The 24,140-nt window shown below is 42.9% G+C and overlaps 1 protein-coding gene across 1 annotated transcript in view; it reads left to right on the top strand.

The window, feature by feature from the left end:
- The first annotated feature begins 16,441 nt into the window (after nucleotides 1-16,441).
- The window catches only part of FRMPD3 (FERM and PDZ domain containing 3), a 94,250-nt gene continuing 86,551 nt past the window's right edge, over nucleotides 16,442-24,140 (top strand). Inside the window, exons 1-2 of the mRNA XM_069943972.1 lie at nucleotides 16,442-16,580; nucleotides 20,734-20,836. Of these exons, the coding sequence (XP_069800073.1) occupies nucleotides 16,442-16,580; nucleotides 20,734-20,836 (242 nt within the window). The remainder of the gene's footprint in view (nucleotides 16,581-20,733; nucleotides 20,837-24,140) is intronic.

Below are 24,140 nucleotides of genomic sequence, written 5' to 3'. Positions count from 1 at the left end.
CCAAGGTAGGCAGAAGAGCATCTCTGAACGCACAGTACGTTAAACTTTGAGGCAGATGGGCTACAGCAGCAGAAGACCACCCGTTACTAGCATGGTGTACCTAATAAAGTGGCGGGTGAGTGTATTTCAAAGCTCACTGAACTGATTCTCCTGATTCAATCTCCTGTGCCTCAGTAGTTCACAGGTCACATGATGCTCCATCACCTACGAGGCTCCTCAGTACACAGAGCTGTAAGCTGCAGCCATGTTGGTGCCTGTACTGTGCTCCTCTGTACTCTACCATGCTTCTCCCTCACCATAAAATGATTGTGCAGAGCTCAGTGGAGCTTGTTGTAGAAGTGGTCGTATTTACAAAAATAACTAATGAAATGCGATCATTTTACCACAATAAATGACACTGAGGGCTCTGAGTGTAGTAAAAAAAGACGTGTTTCTAGTGACTTCTTATCAGGATCCCAGAGCCAAAGATACAGTGAACTATATGAACTAAATGCATACCTCCCAACTTTTGCAAAGAGCAAAGAGGGACATGTGTGCCGCGGTCCCCATAGCCACGCCCCCATAGCGGGCCTCCATAGCCACGCCCCCATAGAGACCCTCCATAGCCACGCCCCCATAGCAACCCTCCATAACCACTCCCCTACAGTCACCACATGCTGCTGACTGAATAGTGCCCTATACAGTATCCAATCCCCCCAAAAATGCCCTATAGTATCCAATCCCCCATTATAGTGCCCCACATAGTATCCAATCCCCCACATAGTGCCCCACATAGTATCCAATGCCCCCATATAGTGCCCCACATAGTATCCAATCCCCCGTATAGTGTGCCCCACATAGTATCCAATGCCCCATATAGTAGCCAATGCCCCCATATAGTGCCCCACATAGTATTCTTTGCTCCCATATAGTGCCCCACATAGTAGTCAATGCCCCCACATAGTGCCCCAAATAGTAGCCAATCCCCATATAGTGCCCCACATAGTAGCCAATCCCCCCATAAAGTGCCCCACATAGTAGCCAATCCCCCATATAGTGCCCCACATAGTAGCCAATCCCCATATAGTGCCCCACATAGTATCCAATGCCCCTATATAGTGTCCCACATAGTAGCCAATGCCCCATATAGTGCCCACATAGTAGCCAATGCCCCCATATAGTGCCCCACATAGTAGCCAATGCCCCCATATAGTGCCCCACATATTATCCAATCCCCCATATAGTGCCCACATATTAGCCAATCCCCCCATAAAGTAGCCAATCCCCCATATAATAGCCAATCCCCCATATAGCGCCCCACATAGTAGCAAATCCTCCCATTTGTGTGGCCCGACCAGAAAAACAATAAACCAGTAACTCACCTGTCCGCCTGTCCCAGAAGCTCCTCTCCCGGCAGAGCGCGCACTCCCGTCATCCTCCGGGGCGGGCAGCCTCTATCATGAATTACTTCTGGAACAGTGTCTGTATACCCCGCTGCCCGCCCCGGAGGATGACGGGAGTGCGCGCTCTGCCGGGAGAGGAGCTGCTGGGACCGGCGGACAGGTGAGTTACTGGTTTATTGTTTTTTTCAAGGTACCACTGTATTTTTTTAGGACAATAACTGCATCACCTGCCGAACAGACCTCAGGGCAGATCTTGGATTAAAAGCAGCTCTCCGAGGTACAAGTGGTTTGGGGGTCAGATAGTGGGTACAGTACAGAGTCGCTTTAAGTATGTGCTCCCTTTATCTAACATCCCCATTAGGTCGGTTCTCCAGCAGGTAGTTTCCCCTCCTGCAGTTATGGTGTCTTTACACAGAGAGATTTATCTGAAAGATTTTTGAAGCCAAAGCCAGGAATGGATTTGAAAAGAGGAGAAATCTCAGTCTTTCCTTTATGACCTGTTCCCTGTTTATAGTCTGCTCCTGGCTTTGTCTTCAAAAATCTGTCAGATAAATCTCTGTGTAAACGCACCGTTAGTTTTTATCATTATGTAGGTCGCCAAATCAAATAATTCCTCTAGTAAGGCTAGGTTCACACTACGTTTTTGCAATCCGTCTTTTTTTTATTCATTTTTTGCAAAAAACGGATGCTTTTGTGTGCATCCATTTTGATCCGTTTTTCCTTTGACTTGTAAAAAAATTGATTAAATCGGATCTGTTTTTTTTTTTTACGGCCACAAAAACGTAGTTGACACTACTTTTGTGTCTGTTAAAAAAAAACGGATCCGTTTTGATCTGTTTTTTTTTTTTACAATTGAAGTTAATGGAAAACCGGATGCACACAAATGCATCCGTTTTTTTCCATCTGTTTTTCATTCGTTTTTTGCAAAAAAAACGGATGAAAAAACAGATTGCAAAAACGCAGTGTGAACCTAGCCTAAGTGGTTTTGCCTATTGAGTACTCCTCCTCCCCATAAATATATTTTACCATTAGGTAGGTCCTCCCAACAGCTAGTTATCATCCATTAGGAATGCTTCCTCCTTCTGTTGCCAAGACATTGTGTGCCCTAAGACACATAAAGAAGAGCTGCTCTTGGCTTCTGACATTTTAAAGAATTTATTTTTCAACTTTTGCATAGAAAAAAACAAAGACAGCATACATCCACGAGCTGGGATAGTAAACAAGTGACATTGTACCAGGATCGTCAAAGCAACACAGGAGCCATGTAATTAAGCATCAGTATAAGGAGCAGTCCATGTGCACAAGGCCATCTGGAACAGACTCTCAAATAGCCGCTGTGTCCCAGCCAGTGGAAGTACAACCATAGGACAAACAACACACACAAGCACCCACACACTAACACCGCCGCACACCTCCCCCTGCCCCCCAGCTCCAACCGCATAGGCTTCTGACATTTTAGAGTACAGCTTGTAGGAGCATATGTGCTGAGCCCCCTGTGGTATTATGGCGGAGGTACGGCTGGTCACTTGCCAGATGGTAAGGTGTGACGCCAGTTCTATGATGGTTGGCCGAGACATAGTCGGGCCGAAGATGCTGTGTCGTGATGCTAGGGCCGATTGGGCACACAGGTATGGTGGCACACCTGGTTTTAGTTTGAGGGCAGGTAATACCTTGTTCCCCTGTGGTCCTTGACCTGCCGGGCTGTTGCGAAGTCCCTTGGGTAGTAGTAACAGTGGTCCAGAGTGGAACAATGACCCACCCGGACTATTGGCACTGTCACCCACAGACAGGGGAGATAACCCAAGGAATGTTTGTGTACTGTGTTGGTGCGGGGTGAGAAACCACAGAGTCTCTTGATCATAAATAAAGTCTACTTTACTTGGAGAATGTGTAAGTACAGGAGGTCATACAGCTTTACCTTGAAATGACACTTTATACTTCATAATACACTTGATAAGTTAGGATCCAGATCTGTAGTGAGCGGAGAAGAAGTGGTACAGTTGTGTGGACGGGGTTGCGTGCTGAGAGTGTAGAACCAGAGAAATAGAGAGGAGGATGTCATGAAAGTCCCAACCCAATTAGTACTGTGCTCTGCCGGGATGTTGGAGGATGAGGTAGAAATAAAAGAATACTTGAGAGAGAATACTTGTGCCTGTGCATTGACTCTTGTCAGAATGAACCACCTATTGCCCTACCAGTGTCGGGGGACCCGTCCTAGTCACACGGGCCCCAGACCTTGTTACCTGGGATGAGCGGAATGCTGAGGGTTTCCTGCTTACACCCGTGCTGCGAGATAGGGTTGATAGGCTTCTAGCAACTTTGCTCTATCCGGACCAGTTCCTAGCCTTTTGCTTTGTGGATACTGTCCTGCACTGTGACTCTCCAAGTCCACGGTGTGGGTTGAGATGATCTCTGACTTGTCCCCTCTAGGGAAGGGTTTTACACTGCATAGTGTCAAGTGGAGTGACTGGAGGAAAATAGGGTAACTGCATCTTGTCTCTACAGAGTCTAGTGTGCAACAAGGCAATCAAGGCAGATTACCTCTGCCTCTAAACTTCCTCTACCCATGTGACTTCCTATTTGCAGCCTCCTATAAGGTGTGCATGGGTGAAGAGTGCATATAAAAGTAGTAAAGGGAGAAGTGATAGAACAGAAGAAGAGAACATGCTCATTGATCTACAGATCCATGTGACTAACAAACAACCCTTACAGTTCTGCAGCTGTGCATCAACTAATTATATACACTTGCAATTGCAATAACGTCAATAACATCTTGTGGCGAAACTTTTACAATACTTCATCATAGTTTCATACTTACAATAAGTACAGGCTTTTGCGAAGGATGTAACTATGAGCAACACCCGTGTTGGGACACCACACATACAGATGTAAGTTAAAAGCAGTTGTGTGCTCTGTGTGCACCCCTTCAACCCCAGAATCTGATTGTCACCCTGCATATTAAAGAGCATAGAATAAAATGTTATTGTAGGATTCACTATTTTGTGCAAGAAGAGAATTTTTAAAGTTGCAGTCTTTTTGCACCCACAAAACACTATGGGGGAGATTCAACAAAGGGTGTAAAATATACACTGGTGTATACTGCCCACAGCTACCAATAGCAATGGTAGCATGAAAAAGGAGCTGTGATTGGTTGCTGTGGGCATTTTACACCAGTGTATATTTTACATCCTTTGGTAAATCTAGGCTTATGTATTTACTGACCTCAACATAGTAATTCATTTTGTATATATTTTACAGGTTTTTGTCCATGATTGTAATCACAGATGGATTACACCTTGAACTATACTTCGTGGTTGCCTCATGTGACTTCTGTTATGGTACATGCAAAAAAAAGCTTACATTAATGAGCACTGACAATTCTAATTTTAAAAGTTACTACTCATCAAATTCTTTCCATCATAGGCTTCAATTCTCATTTTGCTAAGCCTAGATTTTGCTCCTCACAGGAACAGATGGCCATGATGTTTTGTCCTGTTTTGCAATACATTTTTGAATAGAAAATCTTTTTTGAATAAAACATCTAGATCAGGGGTGTCAAACTCAAATACAAGGTGGGCCAAAATTTAAAACTTGGACAAAGTCGCAGGCCAACCTTGAAATTTATTGTAAAAAGCTTGTACAATTCAGTTTTTCCTCCTTGTCAGATATAATGACCAGATATAACATTTTCATGTGAAAACAAACTTGCATAAGGGAATTGGCCAGGCTCAGAAAAACATGGCCACTTTTTTTTCTAATAACAGCACCTCAATTCTTCAATTTGGGTGTGGTTTTGCAGCTCAGTTCCATGTAAGTGAATTGAGCTGAATTGTAATTCCACACACAACCTGTGGACAGGGGTGTTACTGTGTTTGTAATTTAATAATCATTCATTGTTAACTGGTTCTAGGACCCTAGGATCAACTTAAAGTCAAATCTGTAAGAGGGATGGCATAAACAATTGTATTGTTACTCTTGGTACACAAATGGTAATAGATAGGTAGGTAGGTACATGGAGAATCTATACAGATGAATTTCTTAGCACACAATTGCTATGGTATGACAAGTATAGGCAGGGGCGGATTAACTTTACCATAAGCCCCGGGCTGTTGACCAAGTTTGGGCCCCCCAACTCTACTGTAACTATGGCAACACTAGCGTGGTGTTCATAGTACAGGATAGATAATCTCATGATGCTTTGATTTGTGCAAAACTGTGGTAAAAAAGCAGCAATTTTTTAAAATCATGGCAAAACTGTAGCCAGGAGACAACACACCACTGAAAGTATAAGTCTTTATGGGTGGCCTTGGGCCCCCAGGAGCTCTGGGCCCCGGGCTACCGCCCGAAAAGGACCTATTGTAATCCGCTACTGAGTATAGGTATCTAGTAGGCAGGGTGAAGGAAAGGTTTAAAAGCAATGCTTACCAGCCATAGGGGGAAGAAAGCTGTGCTGTGTGTGGCATTCTTGGTCCTTTATAATATGGAATGCCATGCTGGCATATATGGATGGTCTCATGACAAGGGGACATTTTAGCTGCAGGACACTTTGGCACATGCACTGGCGGGTCCTGCATTCTACAAGAGTGAATAATGATTTTAATCTTTTGGAAGTGGATAAATACTGTATACACCTGATGTGCGCCCCCAAGTACTCTAGAATCTGTAGGTAGTATCTAGAGGTTGTATAAGATGTAAGGGATAGTACTGGTGGTATGCCAGCTGTAGCAGATTAGTTGATTTTCTCGGTGAGCCAAATGTAATTACCCCTCAGGCTAGAGTTTGACACCCTTGATGCAGGGTTTTTCTAGTGTTTGATTCTTAATTATATGTATTAGGCTATGAGCCATTCTGTGACCGGGCCGGATGATCTTTATGGCCGTAGTGTTCTGATGCGGGCGCATCAGCACGCCCGCATCAGAACTCCCCATAGGACACAATGAAGCAAGCGGCCAGAGCCCCTTGCTTCATTGAGTGAACTGATAGGGTTTCCTACGTCCGTAATTGGCTGAATTGCGGCCGCAGAAAACTGACATGTCAGTTCTTTGCGGCGGCGCACGGGATCACGGCCGGAGCGTATATGATGTGTATACGCTCCGGCCGGGATCCCATAGAACAATAGGCTATGTTCCCCTCCGCACAAAGTATGGCCGTTGTTGCCGTACTTTTACATAGTGTGAACATAGCCTAGGGACTATCAATAAAGAAAAAAACCCTTTTCACATGCCCTAGGGACATAAGTATTCAGACCCTCACCGATCAGTAGAGCGAGTGGGGAGAGCAGCATAGACTCCCTCCCTGCTTTGTTTCCAAAAAAGACCTGGATGACCCCATAGCCTTGCATGGGAGAGATACACTAAGCACGCGCTGAGTTTGTCTGCAGCCCGCCCTTTTAACCTCCCGGCCGCCGGAGCGTATACTTTACCTGATCCTGGTTCCGGCGGTTCCCGGTGTCTTCAGCAAGCCGGAGCGGGGACCAGGTAAAGTATATGCTCCAGCCAGCCGCCGCCCGCAGCCTCCTTAACACATCCTGCAGCCCCGGAAGGCCTGATCGTCCCCACAGCCGCCCGATCGCCCCCCCCCCCCCCCCCCCTCCCTGATCGTCCGCCCGGCAGCCCGTATCGTCCCATGCCTGCCCCTGATGCCCCCCCGGCGCTGCCGGGGCTGCTGGATGTGTTAAGGAGGCTACCCGCTCCGGCTTGATGAAGATGCCGGAAACCGCCGGAGCCGGGATCAGGTAAAGTATACGCTCCGGCGGCCGGGGGGATAAAAGGGCAGGCTGCAGACAAACTCGCAGCAGGAATGTTCATTCTTTTATATGTTGGAGCAGCACTACACATGAAGCAGGGTGGGTGCAAGCAGGTATAGTCCAGACAAGACTTCACTTTATATAGAGTATAAAAGAATATTCACTACCGTTCAAAAGTTTGGGGTCACATTGAATGTCCTTATTCTTGAAGGGAAAGCACTGTACTTTTCAATGAAGATAACTTTAAACTAGTCCTAACTTTAAACAAATACACTCTATACATTGCTAATGTGGTAAATGACTATTGTAGCTGCAAATGTCTGGTTTTTGGTGCAATATCTACATAGGTGTATAGAGGCCCATTTCCAGCAACTATCACTCCAGTGTTCTCATGGTACAATGTGTTTGCTCATTGGCTCAGAAGGCTAATTGATGATTAGAAAACCCTTGTGCAATCATGTTTACACATCTGAAAACAGTCTAGCTCGTTACAGAAGCTACAAAACTGACCTTCCTTTGAGCAGATTGAGTTTCTGGAGCATCACATTTGTGGAGTCAATTAAACGTTCAAAATGGCCAGAAAAAGAGAAGTTTCATCTGAAACTTGACAGTCTATTCTTGTTCTTAGAAATGAAGGCTATTCCATGCGAGAAATTGCTAAGAAATTGAAGATTTCCTACAACGGTGTGTACTACTCCCTTCAGAGGACAGCACAAACAGGCTCTAACCATAGTAGAAAAAGAAGTGGGAGGCCGCGTTGCACAACTAAGCAAGAAGATAAGCACATTAGAGTCTCTAGTTTGAGAAACAGACGCCTCACAGGTCCCCAACTGGCATCTTCATTAAATAGTACCCGCAAAACACCAGTGTCAACATTTACAGTGAAGAGGCGGCTGCGGGATTTTGGGCTTCAGGGCAGAGTGGCAAAGAAAAAGCCATATCTGAGACTAGCCAATAAAAGAAAAAGATTAAGATGGGCAAAAGAACACAGACATTGGACAGAGGAAGACTGGAAAAAAGTGTTGTGGACGGATGAATCCAAGTTTGAGGTGTTTGGATTACAAAGAAGAACGTTTGTGAGACGCAGAACAAATGAAAAGATGCTGGAAGAATGCCTGACGCCATCTGTTAAGCATGGTGGAGGTAATGTGATGGTCTGGGGTTGCTTTGGTGCTGGTAAGGTGGGAGATTTGTACAGGGTAAAAGGGATTCTGAATAAGGAAGGCTATCACTCAATTTTGGATTGGGGCCAATTTCAACAGGACAATGACCCTAAACACACCTCTAAATTGTGGAAGATTTATTTACAGCAGAAGCAGGCAGCTGGTATTCTATCGGTAATGGAGTGGCCAGCGCAGTCACCAGATCTGAACCCCATTGAGCTGTTGTGGGAGCGGCTTGACCGTATGGTACGCCAGTAGTGCCCATCCAACCAATCCAACTTGTGGGAGCTGCTTCTAGAAGCGTGGGGTGCAATTTCTCCAGCTTACCTCAACAGATTAACAGCTAGAATGCCAAAGGTGTGCAATGCTGTAATTGCTGCAAAAGGAGGATTCTTTGACGAAAGCAAAGTTTGATGTAAAAACAATGTTATTTCAAATACAAATCATTATTTCTAACCCTGTCAATGTCTTGACTTTTTTTTCTATTCATTTCACAACGTATGGTGGTGAATAAGTGTGTCTTTTCATGAAAAACACAAAATTGTTTGGGTGCCCCCAAACTTTTCAACGGTAGTGTATATATATAAAAAATTGCCCACAGCACTCTGGAATTGGCAATTAAAGTGTTTTTATTCCATAGTGAAACAGCACAGCACAGTGTTAAAGCGACTCTGTACCCACAATCTGTCCCCCCCAAACCACTTGTACCTTCGGATAGCTGCTTTTAATCCAAGATCTGTCCTGGGGTCCGTTCGGCAGGGGATGCAGTTATTGTCATAAAAATAACTTTTAATCCAGCAGCGCTGTGTCTAACAGCCGGGGCTTACATTTGTATATGCATTAGGCTGGCACACCCTCTCTGTCCTTCCTTTCCACCCTCCTCAACATTTACTGCTGTTTGAGCTTTGCACAGGTGTATTACCGATCCAGCCCATGTTCATTATACAAACAGGTGGGGAATAGGGAGCAATCTGCCTGGAGCATTCCTAATGCTGAGGAGGGCGGGGAGGAGGGAAGGAGAGGTTGTGACAGCCTAATGCTTATACAAATGTAAGCCCCGGCCGTTAGACACAGCGCTGCTGGGTTAAAAGTTATTTTTATGACAATAACTGCATCCCCTGCCGAACGGACTCCAGGACAGATCTTGGGTTAAAAGCAGCTATCTGAAGGTACAAGTGGTTTGGAGGGGTCAGATTGTGGGTGCAGAGTCGCTTTAAATGGCGACGTTTCAACGACCTCCGTCGTCTTTTTCAAGCGTGGTAACACAACAAACAGAAGACCTTCTTATACAAGTGAAGAAATTTGTGCTAAGTGATTGGTGCACAAGTGCATGTGATTAAGGTTTGACAAGCAAACATGATCAAATGTTACATTTGTACAAAGCAATTACACAAGTGTTAAGTGTGGTGATTAAAAACAATAAAAGCTCGAGCCAGACATAATAAGTTACATAATAAGTCCATAATTGAAATATAAATACATCAATTGTAGCGGTTTTCCTCTCACCACCAGTGGAGTTAGAGATCGAACCCTGGCAACAATACGCAGGATAGCGCTGGTGTATTCACAAGGCAATGCCCATCAGGTTCAAGTGTGCATTAGCATGTTGGGAGTAGTAGTGTACTGGTGATGGACCCAAACACCAGTACACTACTACTCCCAACATGCTGATGCACACCTGAACCTGATGGGCGTTGCCTTGTGAATACACCAGCGCTATCCTGCGCATTGTTGCCGAGGTTCGATCTCTAACTCCACTGATGGTGAGAGGAAAACCGCTACAATTTATGTATTTTTATTTCAATTATGGACTTATTATGTAACTCGCCGTCTGGCTCGAGCTTTTATTATTTTTAATCACCACACTTAACACTTGTATAATTGCTTTGTACAAGTAACATTTGATCATGTTTGCTTGTCAAACCTTAATCATGTGCACTTGTGCACCAATCACTGTTTAGCACTAATTTTTTCACTTGTATAAGAAGGTCTTCTGTTTGTTGTGCTACCACGCTTGAAAAAGACGACGGAGGTCGTCAAAACGTTGCCATTTAATACTGTGTTATGCTGTTTCACTATGGAATAAAAACACTTTAATTGCTAATTCCGGAGTGCTGTGGGCGATTTTCTCTCTCTCTCTCTCTCTCTATATATATATATATATATATATATATATATATATATATATATATATAAAAAATTAATAAAAAGTGATCAAAACGCCCAATCTACAAGCATATGGTACTATTAAAAACTTAAGATCATGGCGGAAAAAATTACACCCCATACAGCCCCCTAGGTGAAAAACTAAAACCGTTATAAGAGTCACAATAGGGCTGTTTTATTAATTGCAAAAAACAAAAGGATTTTATTTAAAAAAAATGTATTAGAAAATCTTTGTAAACCTGCACATGGTTATGTTCGGACTGACCTATAGAATAATGGTATCATGTCGCTTTTACTATATAGTGCATTAAATAGACACATGAACCTCCCAAAAGTTACAATATTGCATTCTTCTTTCCAATTTCACCAATTTTTATTTTCATAAATGATATTATGGGGTTCCATCATACATGTTATAGTAGAATGAAAGACGCCATTACAAAGAAATGAAAAAAACAAGGCCTTGAAGATAGAAAAATGAAACTGGTAGAGCTCTTAGAATGGAAGGAGGAAAAAAAGATATCGCAAAAATGAAAATTGTTGCGGTCCACTGGGTCATTTTGGGCTTGGTCCTCAAAGGGTTAAGCTATGTTTATATGTTGTCTAACTACAGAAGCAGACACTCTGTACACCACTCCTTCTCTCACTTTCACTTCCTGTCAAACCACCCTATATATGATAGAGGAGCTTCCTGTTCAGTGGGGTTTAGTTTAGAGAGTGTATGGGAGACAGACAATGCCAGTATGCAGTTCTGAACCTTAGAGGTGGGGTAAGCGGACACTAGGAACAACACATGTCTACGCCATGGATTTCTTCAGTCAGGACAATTACCCCCTAAGGAAAGGCATAGGGACTGATCCCCATTAAGGCAAAAATGCTAAGAGCCGTGGTATTTTACTGACACACACTCGTTCACTTGGGGATAACCTCAGTGGGAGCTCCACCCAGAGACAGAGGCCTGCGCCTCGTGCTACCTTTCTTGGAGGTCTCCAAACTAGTGTGGGCAGAATGCGGTAAGATACAAAGATATCTTAATGTGAGTACAAGAAGTTCTTCAAGTATTTATTTCTACACATATCCCGGCAGAGCACTGTTACTAGACAAGCACTTCTACCTGGCCCCTAAGTATTATTCTATTTTTTGCACAAAGCACCTCTGATCAGTTCTCCTTTGTTATACTGTGTATTGCACTAAAGTTAAACCACTTTTTGAGCCACACCCTGCACATGCACTTGCACTTCACTCACTGTGCACGTAGACCCCCAGTAGATAGTATCTCCCATATAGCAACAAACCACCTCCCAGTAGTTAGTATCTCCCTGGTAGCTAGCCCTCCCAGCAAAGCATATCTGCCATGTACTTATCCCCTTGTTGGTAGTCACTGTGGTATCTGCGCCCCCCCCCCCCCCAGTAAATATACGCAAAGTAGGTTGTCCCTATGTAGATATCAAACCCCCCCCCCCCATGCAGGTATCCTCCTGTAGGTAGTCCCCCCTGGCAGCCACCCCCCAATAAATATTATCCCCCAAGTAGGTAATCCATTTGTAGGTTGCCCCCTACACCAACATAATAAAGAAGTTATAGTAATAAGAGACAGCGCCGGCACAGCAGGGATTACCTTCTAATGAAACACACTCTTTTCTGGCGTGTAAAGAGTGGATCTTTGCAGGTAGACGGAATAGGTGAAAGTCTATATGGGGTGCTCAGCTAGTGATACATAGTCTTCAACTTCTTAATATCTTACAGTAGAAAATTGTTGGCACTCACCACGTTTGTAGCAATTCAGAAGTTTCTTTATTGACAAAAACTAAACATCCTGACAGCAGGTGAGACGCCAGTGAAAAACAATGTGTGTTACCGGTTACAGCTGTTTTACCCTCTTCCGACCAGGGGTCTGTAGAATGTTTTAATGGTATACAAAGTTTTTAAAACATTAGAAAAGGCTACCGTTGTATTTGGACTGATGTATAGAATAAAGATATCATTTCAGTTGCACTGTAAAGTGCATTACATAGACACAGAAACCCCCAAAGTTACATAATATTTTGGAAGTTCCATCATACATTTTATGGTAGATCGTACCATATCGTGCCATTACAAAGTAAACTTTTTCCTGAAAAATGCAAGTCCATAAAAGAGCTTTAGCTCCTAGAAAAACAAAAAATGCAAAAATTAAAATTTTGGGCTGGGTCATGAAGGGGTTAATACTAAGGCTTGTTCTTACAGTAAAACTAGGAGAACTAGACAAGACCAGGATACATTGTCATCAATGAAGGTTCATATTCAATGACTGCAAGCAGAGAAAGCTTGGGGAATTGATACAGAGGGTATACATGAATTGTAGTTTGCTGGCCCTCTAGCCTAGGTCTCACTGTGAATCTGACTTCAATTAGTTTCTGCAGCAGGTAATGTTAGACTAACCATTGCATTCTTTTCTATTATATAAATATATAAACACTTAAATTGATTGCATGGTTTTTCAGAGTTTGACTGTTGATTGTTTTAAGTTTCCAGGAATGGACTTGGCTGCATCCAATCTATTGACTGTCATAAGCCCTACAAGGGATTCTGAAGTGACAAGCAGTGGACATTTCAAAAAATTCTACCAAAGAGATTCTGACAGAGTAACAGACAGAGTCTGATCCCAGTGCTGTCCAGGTACTGTAATATACTACACAAGTGATTTAGATACGAGTGATTTAGACATGCAAAGCATCCTTACTTATAAACACACAGCAAAATCATATTCTAACTTCACAGAGGCTTATATTTTCTATAGATTGTAATACTGGGATCTCTGTGCTGTACATGGTAAAGCCCAGAGCTATTATAAATAATTACAAAATCTATCAATCTGTATCATCCCCAGACACACACTAACTGGCTTCTAATACTTAACCTCGGAACAGCCTGAATTCTTTATAACATTGATTTCTTAGTGTTTTCCCTTCTACCACATCACAGAGTTGGTATATTAGACTGAGTAGGCTGACTATGTAGGTCTTTGGTTTACATTGGACTTTTTATTGGACTCACAATTGTGCCATACAAAATATAGTCCTTGTGCTGCCTTTATCCGATACAAACAAATGTAACCCAGGGCAGTCAGGTGGTGTTAGGGTCCATTTACACAGAAAGATTATCTGACAGATTATCTGCCAAAGATTTGAAGCCAAAGCCAGGAATGGATTTGAAAAGATGAGAAATATCAGCCTTTTCTTCAGCTGTGCAATGTAATACATAAAATACAAAGTGACATTTAGTGATGCAAATGCAAAACATGTCCTTCAGCCCAGAGCAAATACACTTAATAGTACCAACCTACCTACATGCTATACAGCAGTGGCACACCTGCTCTGGGACCCTGAAAATGTGCCCCAGGAAGTAGGCAAAACAAAATAGGTATGCCAAGTGCAATTCATATATCAAAGATTTTCAACATTTTTAAATAGAAACATGAATGCATTTTTTGTATTTGTGGTTTGGACTTTTTGTGACTCTTAAAAACTCACTACACCTGAACTATACCCCTTTTATGTCAAAGCCATTTAGTGCAAAAGTTACTAAAACATGGGAAAGTTGCAAATTTTTAGCAAAATGAGGCTTGGGCACAGCTGTGCCTTTTTTTTTTTTTTTTTTTTACACCAGGCATCTGGCATACAAGCCTTGATAAATATTTCCTATGTGTTTTCAGATTGCAGCTGATTCGAGAACAGACTGCAGATATACATGTGTTTTGTATGTCATGAGTATGTGTCTTTTTGCATTTGTTTATTTAAAAATTTGCAGCAAATTTTTCCTGACAATAAGCTTTTCAAACTGTAACTGTCATTTCAAACAATGTTACGTAATACAAGCAATTATAAGAAACATTGTAATATATCCACTAAACAAAATCAATGATGATAGGGCAGGGAGCCAGGAGGATAAGTGAGGAGGAGAGGAAGAGCACAGAGAAACGCAGACTCAAAGACAAACTTGTTCTGCAACATCTGTTTTTTGTATGTATAAAGTGTATGCATCCACTCTGCAGATGAGCTGAGGGAAAGCTGGCATAAAGGTTGAGCTTGCTGGGGGGTTCCAAAGGGGGGGAATGCCATATGTATGATATGATCAGAGGAGTAAGAGTGCCACTCCTCATGTACACATTCACAACAGCTTATCCTGAAAAGTTACTAGAAATTACAGTTAGGGTAAAAACATACACACCAGAACTGCAACGGATTTCACACTGTGAATTTGCAGCAAATACGCTGTGGATGCAGTGAGAATACATTGACATCCCACTGCAAGTATGTAAGTGACAGCCCCCTTAACCCCCCGCCGTCCCACTTAGCCAATCAGTGCGCTGCCCTGCCACAGCCACTGATTGACTGAGCTGGACATCCAGAAGCCAGGATCCCCCAAAGCAAGCCGGAGCACGGAGAAGATAATGTATCTACCAGCCGGCGGGGGGTTAAGGGGGCTGTCACTACATACTCGCAGGCAATGACAGGCAAGGGATCCACAGCAGATTTTGCTGAAAATTCAAAGCATGAAATCCACTGCGGATCCAGTGTGTGTGTCTCTACCCTTATAGTTTAAAACTCCTCCCTTCCTCCTTACAGTAACAAAGTTATGCATTAAACACATGGCTACCTATAACTGCCATTGATAGTTCATTGCAAATGGAGTATATAGCTATCATTGGTTTCCTTAGTTCTAGATCCATACTTCTATTGATCCATTTGCAGTGAGGTCCTGCACGTAGCAGTGTGAAAGCAGAATTTTGTTATTTATATAGGATCTGTTATGGAAGCTGAAGTTGCAGTATTCATGTATCTGGCAGGAACACAGTGTGGGATTTCCTGCCATTACTATATAACAACACAGTCTCTGGGGAACATTTAAGCCCCAGTCATCCTACCCTGCAAGAGAAAGTGACTGGGTACCCTTGTTTATTGGACCATATGGGTTCCAGTGTTTGGACCCACACCATTTTGAAATTTAAGACATATATTCTATGACAACCTCTTTATAAAGTGTAGTTTGGTAAGTCGTTGTCCACTTATGCCTGTTTGTTTTTTTTTAGTTTACTTTAAACGTAACTGTCATTTCAGGGTCATTTTTCTGAAAACATTAAATATCAACAGTACAAGCGATTTTAAGAAACTCTGTAATAGGTTTTATGTACTAAAAGAGTTTCCTTCTGTACTGAAAAAGCAATCTCCCAGCCTCCCTCCTCACATCAGATGAAGCAGGATTTCTGTGTCCATTATGTGGCTATGGAGAGGGGAGGGGCTGTTAGGAGTGACTGAGCACAGAGGATTTCTGCAAAGCACAACACCCTGCAATCTTCTCTCAGTAAGTTCATAGATAAGCACTGACCTTTCTGACACCTGAATTTAGCGTTTTAGGTGCCCAGAGAGTCTACAAACAGCTGACCTTCATGTCACCTCTTCCTGCTCCCTCATCTCCCTCGGCCCCTCCCCCCTTTACAGGCTTACAATGGAGAGAGCAGAGCCCGTCTTCACTGGCTTCTCTGTAATGAAGACGTATTTGCCTGATAATGCACAGATAAGAAGTCAGGGAGGGAGGCTGGGAGATTGCTTCTTGAGTACAGAAGGAGGCTTTTTTGGCTGATAAAACCTATTACAGAGTTTCTTAAAATCGCTTATACTACTGATTTCTGCAATAAAAAAAAAATATGACAGTTACGCTTTAAGTAGACAAAATTTTATCTAATAAATAAAAGTATTATACACATACATATGATAACAGGTACATGGTATGTTTTTTTTAAAACATATACCCATTTGGTTTAGACATGGAAATAATGAGGAAAATGGGGGGAAAAAGTCAGTAAATAATATGAAATAAAAAAAAAAAAAAAAATACCAAATCTCGTTCTATTTCAACTATATATGTTTGTATGTAATTATTTATTTATTGCAAATGATACATTAAAGAATTATTTTTGTCCTCTTTGTTTGCACAGTCATGTGATGTGGAAGGGTGCTATGGAATGTGGTCAGCTGACCCCTCAGTCTGTACGTAAGGTCATCATTTTGCGCCATCCCGGAGTTGGCTTTGGATTTGTTGCTGGCAGTGCACGACCTGTTGTAGTACGATCTGTGATCTCAGGTGAAACTGGAATATCAGTAATTCAATATTCCATACATTGTAAACCAATCAGTGGTGGTTGTAGTAGTAGTAGTAGTAGTAGTAGTAGTCTGTTCATTCATTTATTGTTTTTTGTTTATATTTAAAAAAAAAACTGGTAAAAATAAATGACAAAATTTTGACAAAATGCTTTTTACAAACTTTAAATTTAAAATTAGGTTTTGTGGCAAATTACTTTAATGACAAAAGTCAATAAAGCATAATTGGTGGAGGTCCAACAACTCAGACTCATTTATTCCAGGAGTAGAATCAAGGGTGTCCTCAGTTGGTTCCTTATCTCCATAGACTTTAATGGAGGGTGACTGATCATAAGGACACAAGGACCACACAACATTGTCTCCTATCTTTTTACAGTTGAGACCCCAGAGAGGTTTTACGCTAATAGCATGTACACTGTTTATCAAATTGACTGTTCCTCTTTAATGTAGTTAAGTAGAAAATATATGACTACAGTGTATCAAAAATTAGGGCTTATATACATAACAATTATATTAAAGGCTATGGACACCTTTGACATGAAAAAAAAAAAGATTTTAACGTATGTTTTATGTTATCTTGAGTTAAAAACTAAGGGGGTGATTTATTAATATTCTCTAGGTTGCCCAAAGATAGCCCCTCCTTTATTTCCCAGTTGTGATTAGTTGCTATGGGCAATAAAGTCTTATAAAGAAAGTATTATAAAGACTGCTTGATAAATCTCCTCTTTCATTTGAGCTTGCACACTTCATTCCTTCTTTTAATGTCAGATCCTGAATTAAATTTCCAGCTAGCAGCTTGACTTGATTTTTCACATGATAATGTGTCCTGCTGGATGTGAGGTCTGTGTGCACTTGTAATTCTCCCCTGAAGCTTGCTTTTTGTGTGCTTTCCTCCCTCTCTACATCTGGTGAGAGCTGCCCTCAAAGTATGCTCCCCCTCTATCCACGTTTAGAGCTGCTGCAAATTCCCTCTCACTTCCTGCTGTTATGTTTAGCATCGAGGTAACAGAAAGTCAGTCTCATAGATTTTGCTTCTCTCTTTCTGAACAGCAGAAAAATTGTAGTAAATTTTTAATAGAAGATTATTTAGAAAGTTGCTTAATTTGTATCCAAGAGACAAATAATAAAAAAAATTTAAGTGAAGAGGTTGTCCATAGCCTTAAAGGGGTTATCCAGTGCTACAAGAACATGGCCACTTTCTTTCAGAGACAACACGACTCTTGTCTCGAGTTCAGGTGCAGTTTGCAATTAAGCTCCATTCACTTCAATGGAACTGACTAGAAAAACCCCGCCCAAGCTGGAGACAAGAGTGGGGCTGTCTCTGGAAGAAAGTGTTTTTGTAGCGCTGGATAACCCCTTTAAAGGGGTTTTCTGGGTTATTTTGACATTCCCTCTACGGATTTGTCTTGTAATATAATTAATGTCTCATTGGTTTCTATTAACAATTTTGTCTCTTTCTCTCAATTTTTACATTAGTCACATGGTTCTGTGACGTCACTGGCCCAGATGTGTGGTGACGTTCCCAACCCAGCCATCCTCTAGCTAGTTATGTACTTAGCAAGCTTTCAGAGCATTACAAATGTCCCTCCCTGAATAGGGGATGTCACATGATGCCCCGTTCCAGGGCGGGCCTGTAAATGGGGAGGAGGTCGCACCCACCTCCTATGTAATCACTAAGACCCTCCACCCCACTGCCATCACTCAATCCTCCCAGCCCCCCTTCCTGTATCATCACTCGATCCCCCCAGCCCCCCTTCCTGTATCATCACTCTGATCGCCCTGATCCCCCCTTCCTGTATCATCACTCCAACCCCCCCCCCCCCCGGCCCCCCTTCCTGTATCATCATTCCAATCCCCCCAGCCCCCCTTCCTGTATCGTCACCCCGATCCCCCCGGCTGCCCTTCCTGTGTCACCACCCCGATCCTCTCCATGGGCCCCCCTTCCTATGTAATCATTCCGATCCAAAGATCACCCCCACCCCCGGTGTAATCGTGCTGCGGCGCTGCTCCTGGTCTCGGCATCTTTTTCAGGCAGCTGTACTCAGCTGACAGGCGCTTTGTGTTTAAGGCAGGAGAGATTTCTTTCTTGCTCCACACAGAGCGCCTGTCAGCTAAGTTTATTGGGCCAATTGACAGGCGCTCTGTGTGGAGCAAGAAAGAAATCTCTCCTGCTTCGCACACAAAGCGCCTGTCAGCTGAGTACAGCTGCTTGAAAAAGGTGCAGAGACTGGGGCCAGCGCCACAGCACGATTACACTGGGGGTGAGGGTGAGTGATCTTTGGATCGGAATAATTACATAGGAAGGGGGGGCCAGGGAGGGGATCCAACTGATGGCACAGGAAGAGGGGCCGGAATGATCGGGTGAGGGCACAGAAAGGGGGGCGGGGGATCAGAGTGATGACACAAGAAGCAGGGCTGGGGGATCGGGGTGATGGCACAGGAGGGGGGGCTGGGGGGATGAGAGTGATGATACAGGAAAAAGGGCTGGGGGGATTGGAGTGATGGCGCAGGCAGGGGGGTGGAGGGTCTTAGTGATTACATAGGAGGTGGGTGTGGCCTCCTCCCCACTGACAGGCCCGCCCTGGAACAGGGCGTCATGTGATGTCATGTGTTCAGTGAGGGCCGTTAGTAAGGCTCTGAAAGCTTGCTAAGTACATAACTAGCTAGAGGCCAGCTGGGTCGGAATGTCACCACACATCCGGGCCGGTGACGTCACAAATGTAAAAATTGAGAGAAAGAGACAAAATTGCTAATAGAAACCAATGAGACATATTAATTATATGACAAGACAAATCAGTAGAGGGAATGTCAAAATAACCCGGAAAACCCCTTTAAGTAAAATGTATTGAATTACTCTGTGCATTGTATGAAGCTGTAGATTTAATGCTGTGTATAATCATTTAGTTACATCGATATCTGCAGCATCAAATCTGCTGCAAATCCTGCAAATACATATGAATGGACCCTTCCAAAGACTCTTACTGCATAAAGCCTGTCTGGTTTTGAAAGCCTATTGTAGGGTAATATAGACAATCGCAGCAGGCCCTGAAAATGTGAAAAACCTAGTGGATACCTTTACGCATGAGAAACCATTTTTGTATATTATTCTAGAAGTACAACATAACCAGTGTAGTAACTGACAATAGTTTCACACAAAAAGATCAACCCAGCTTTCTCTTCTGTATGTATGTATCCTGGCCCCTATATGGTTCTGATGAACTAATCTCAGATCACCATATTGTAATCTAAGGTCAATAGAGGCTCATATGACTTCTGGTGTTGTGGCTATGGTACAGATTATAAAATTGGACTGTATTATGGCTGTCTAAACCAGACCTTAAAGCGTTAGTGTAATTTATAGTAACTTTTTACATGTCATCAGACTTACCAGAGAATAGCAAGTCCAACAGTGCCATAGCACCACCACTCTATGTACCTTTTTGTATGCTTGATAAAGACCTTTGTGGGTGAAAATGTCTCTGTTTTGTACTTGGACATGCAATAAGATAATAAGATTTTTTTTGCTCAAGCATGGATGCTGCATATGTCATCAAACATATAAAAAATTAGTGATTGCACTGGATCTCACTCTTGAGACTCTCTGCCATCCAGAGATACATCCGGGGGGAGAGCGTGGCAGTGTGTTGCACTCCCTGGTTGGACAAACATCCAATGCTTTTACTCCATAGACTGTAACAAAGCTAAAAAGTCGGATTTGATTGACAGCCAGGAAAAGAAGAACACTGCCTCACGTACCCCAGGCTGTATCAATAAAGCTTAGAAATAATATAGTCTATTTAATGTGTAGTAGGCATATGAAATGGAAAAGATATTAAGGGAGAAGATGGGGGGGGAAGGAATTGTCAAGCAGTCATACAGTAGGAATGTTCTTTGTTGCCCATAGCAACCAATCACTATGGGCAACAAAGAACATTCTCACTATAAGGATGTTTGATCAATCTCCCCTCCAGTGCTTTTGTGTAACAGAATGGTAAATACAAAGCCTTGTACACAGAGACTACAATAAAACAGAGACTACAATAAAAAAATATAGGAATGGTCATATAGGGATGGTAATTGCATTCTATATACTGTATTCTCTTTACTGGATGAATTTTAGCTTCTTCTCATTTTAGGAGGTCCGTCAGAAAACAAGCTGCTTTCAGGAGATCAGATCCTAGCAATAAATGATGAGGATGTGAGTGAGGCCTCGAGGGACAGATTTATTGAATTGGTCAGGTAAAAAAATATATAAATATTGTAGGATCTAATATAATAGAGATTTATTGAGTTATTCAAAAGTTGCATCACTTCAGAACGTGTGCAAAAAACCACTGTATATACTTAAAGAAGCATCCTGCTGTTTTATTTCCCTGTAGAGTGCAGGATAGGTTATTATGTATGAATAATGTAGAGGCTCTTGTGTATGTCCATTTGATTTCATATGCCATTTGTCCCCTATTGCATTTTACATTTTCCATTATTCCTCTGTCTTTCAAGAGGTGACAGAGGAGGAGGGGTCTTATTACACTACACATACTTTGCTGAAGTCTTAAGAGCAGCAAGTGTTTAGTCTAAGGGTCCTATTCCACGGGCAGAGCAGGGCCCGATCAACGATGTAAACGAGCGCCGTTCTGCTAGATCGGCGTTCGTTTACTGGGCCTATTCCACGGCCCGACAATCGTTTAGTGAGGGCTGCAAGGACATCGTTCCCAATGTCCTTGCAGCCCTTGTTTCATACATTACCTGTCCAGACGCAGGTCTTCTCCTTCTCCCGGTCCCACGCCACAGGACCGTGGCCAGTGATGAACGATCAGCCGATGACACGATTATCGGCCGAATCGGGCCGATTCGGCTGATTATTGCTCCATGGAATAGGCCCCTAAGACCTGTCCTCCAACTAAAACTACAGAGTCTCTTGTGTATTCTTATAGGTACAAGTACAATATAACACCTATAGATAGTAATGGTGGTTGTTTTCAGTAGGGATGAACAAATGTACAGTACTAGTGAATCCTAGGAACCTGGAGGAGAGCCGCACAGGGTTAAAAGGAAGCTGACTGAAAAGCCATAGGCTGAGCCTAGCAAAGCACTTCGCTTCACTAGTTCTGTAAGTTCGCTCATACCTAGTTTTACTTTACTGTCTACTATAAAATACTGAAGATTTCAAACATATACTATAGCATATCAGAAGCCTTGCCATACACTTTAATAGACCAACTGTACTAGAATTATGTCTATATTTGGGTTGCTTTATGCTATCAATAGTTTTATTTTTTAGACAAAGAAGCCAAGTCTTCTATGTATGTTATATTTTATGGATACAACATATATACGTAAAAAAACAGCAATAATATCAGCACAGGGCCGGCTCCCTGGTTTTGTGGGCCCTTGGGCGACAGAGCCTTAGCGGGCCTCTCTGTGGACCACTCACGTGGCTACAGTAAAACTGTTGGTCCCCCTCTTGTCGCCCTCTTATAGATGCCCCCCTCTGCCACACAAACATCTTAGGCACTTCAACACCTTCCTCTATACAAGCTCCCAACAGGAACAGGACCCTCTTCGTGCCTTTAAAGTTATTTCCTTTTTTTATGCCTTACTCTGTGATTAGGATCCCATCTGTTGTTGAGCCCCCTCTTTTTACCCCTATCTGTAGCTGAGCCCCCTCTTAGTGTGCATATATGTAGTTAGGCCTCTTTTCTGCCCCTCATCTGTAGGTGAGCCCCTTTGGGCTTCAATCTGTAGTAAGGCCCTCTCTTTGTGCAAAAAGAACTTTGCCCTTATGAACTGTGCCACTGCCCCCAATAAATTGTGCCACTGCCCCCCAATAAACTGTGCCACTGCCCCCCTAGATAATTGTGCCATTGTCCCCATAAATCAGTGTTTTCCAACCAGTGGGTTGCCAAACTACAACTCCAATCATGTCCTGCCAGCAGTGGATGATGGAAGATGTAGTTTTGCAGCAACTGGAGAGTCACATGTTGGAGAACCTGGCACTAAATAAACTGTCCCCCTAAATCTTTGTTTCCCAATTAGTGGCTTTTCAGCTGTTGCCAAACTACAAATCCAGCAAATGGAAAGTCACATGTTAGAGAACACTGCACTAATAAACTGTCCCACAAGTCACTGTTTCCCAACAAGTGACTGTTCAGGTGTTGTCAAACTACAACTCCCATCATGTCCTGAAATTTCATGAAATTGAAAAAAAAAATGCATTTTGTTTATTTGGGGGAAATGTGTTTTTACGCCATTCGCCCTGGGGTAAAACTGACTTGTTATATATGTTCCTCAAGTCGTTACGATTAAAACGATATGTAACATGTATAACTTATATTGTATCTGATGGCCTGTAAAAAATTTAAACCATTGTCAACGTCACTTAAAACCGCTTCATTCCCAGGCTTATAGCGCTTTTATCCTTTGGTCTATGGGGCTGTGTCAGGTGTCATTTTTTGCGCCATGATATGTTCTTTCTATCGGTACCTTGATTGCGCATATACGACTTTTTCATCACTTTTTATTACAATTTTTCTGGATTTGATGCGACCAAAAATGCGCAATTTTGCACTTTGGGATTTTTTTGCGCTGACGCCATTTACCGTGCGAGATCAGGAATGTGATTAATTAATAGTTCAGGCGATTACGCACGCGGCGAAACCAAACATGTTTGTTTATTTATTTATTTATTTACTTTTATTTATAACCTGGGAAAAGGGGGGTGATTCAGACTTTTATTAGGGGAGGGGGCTTTTTACTATTAACAACACTTCTTTTTTTTACTTTAACACTTATACTAGAAGCCCCCCTGGGGGACTTCTAGTATAAGTGCTCTGATCTCTCATAGAGATCTCTGCAGCATAGATATGCTGCAGAGATCCATGAGATAGGCACTCGTTTACTTCCGGCTGCTGCAGCCGGAAGTAAACGAGTGCCGAGCCGGGGACGGCTCCATCTTGGAGCGGTCCCCGGCCGGCTTCAGAAACGGAGATCGCTCCTCCGGGATAACATCCCGGAGGAGCGATCTCCGCCACTAGACACCAGGGAACAGCTGAATCCGGTAATCGGATGCAGCTGTCATGTTTGACAGCTGCATCTGATTACTGTATTAGCGGGCACGGCGATCGGACCGTGCCCGCTAATACCTGTGGTCCCGGGCTACAAGCGGCACCCGGGACGCCCGCGGTTCAGAGCGGGGTCGCCGCGCGGCCCCGCTCTGAACGTCCTTACCGGCATCAGGGCGTAAATATACACCCGATGTCGTTAAGGGGTTTAAGACAGGTGTACTTGTACTTTGGCCTTCATAAGTGTCCCTATTTGACACCACTCCTTCTAATGCACTTCAAGCCTTGCAATCTAGAGTCATAAGTGGACTATAGTAGACAGGTGTAGCTATACGTAGGAAATTCAGTTAGGTAGTATCTCCAATGGCACACCTAAAAACTAATGACCTCAAATAATAAATAAAAAAAAAATATAACCCATTGATAATTCAAGATAAGAACTAACCTATGACTATTTGATAAGATTTTAGCCTCCCGCCGTA

This window comes from Dendropsophus ebraccatus, chromosome 10 (assembly GCF_027789765.1).
Source record: "Dendropsophus ebraccatus isolate aDenEbr1 chromosome 10, aDenEbr1.pat, whole genome shotgun sequence".
Lineage (NCBI taxonomy): Eukaryota > Metazoa > Chordata > Amphibia > Anura > Hylidae > Dendropsophus > Dendropsophus ebraccatus.
The sequence above is the reverse complement of the archived record's forward strand: the minus strand, read 5'-3'. Positions and strand labels throughout refer to the sequence as shown.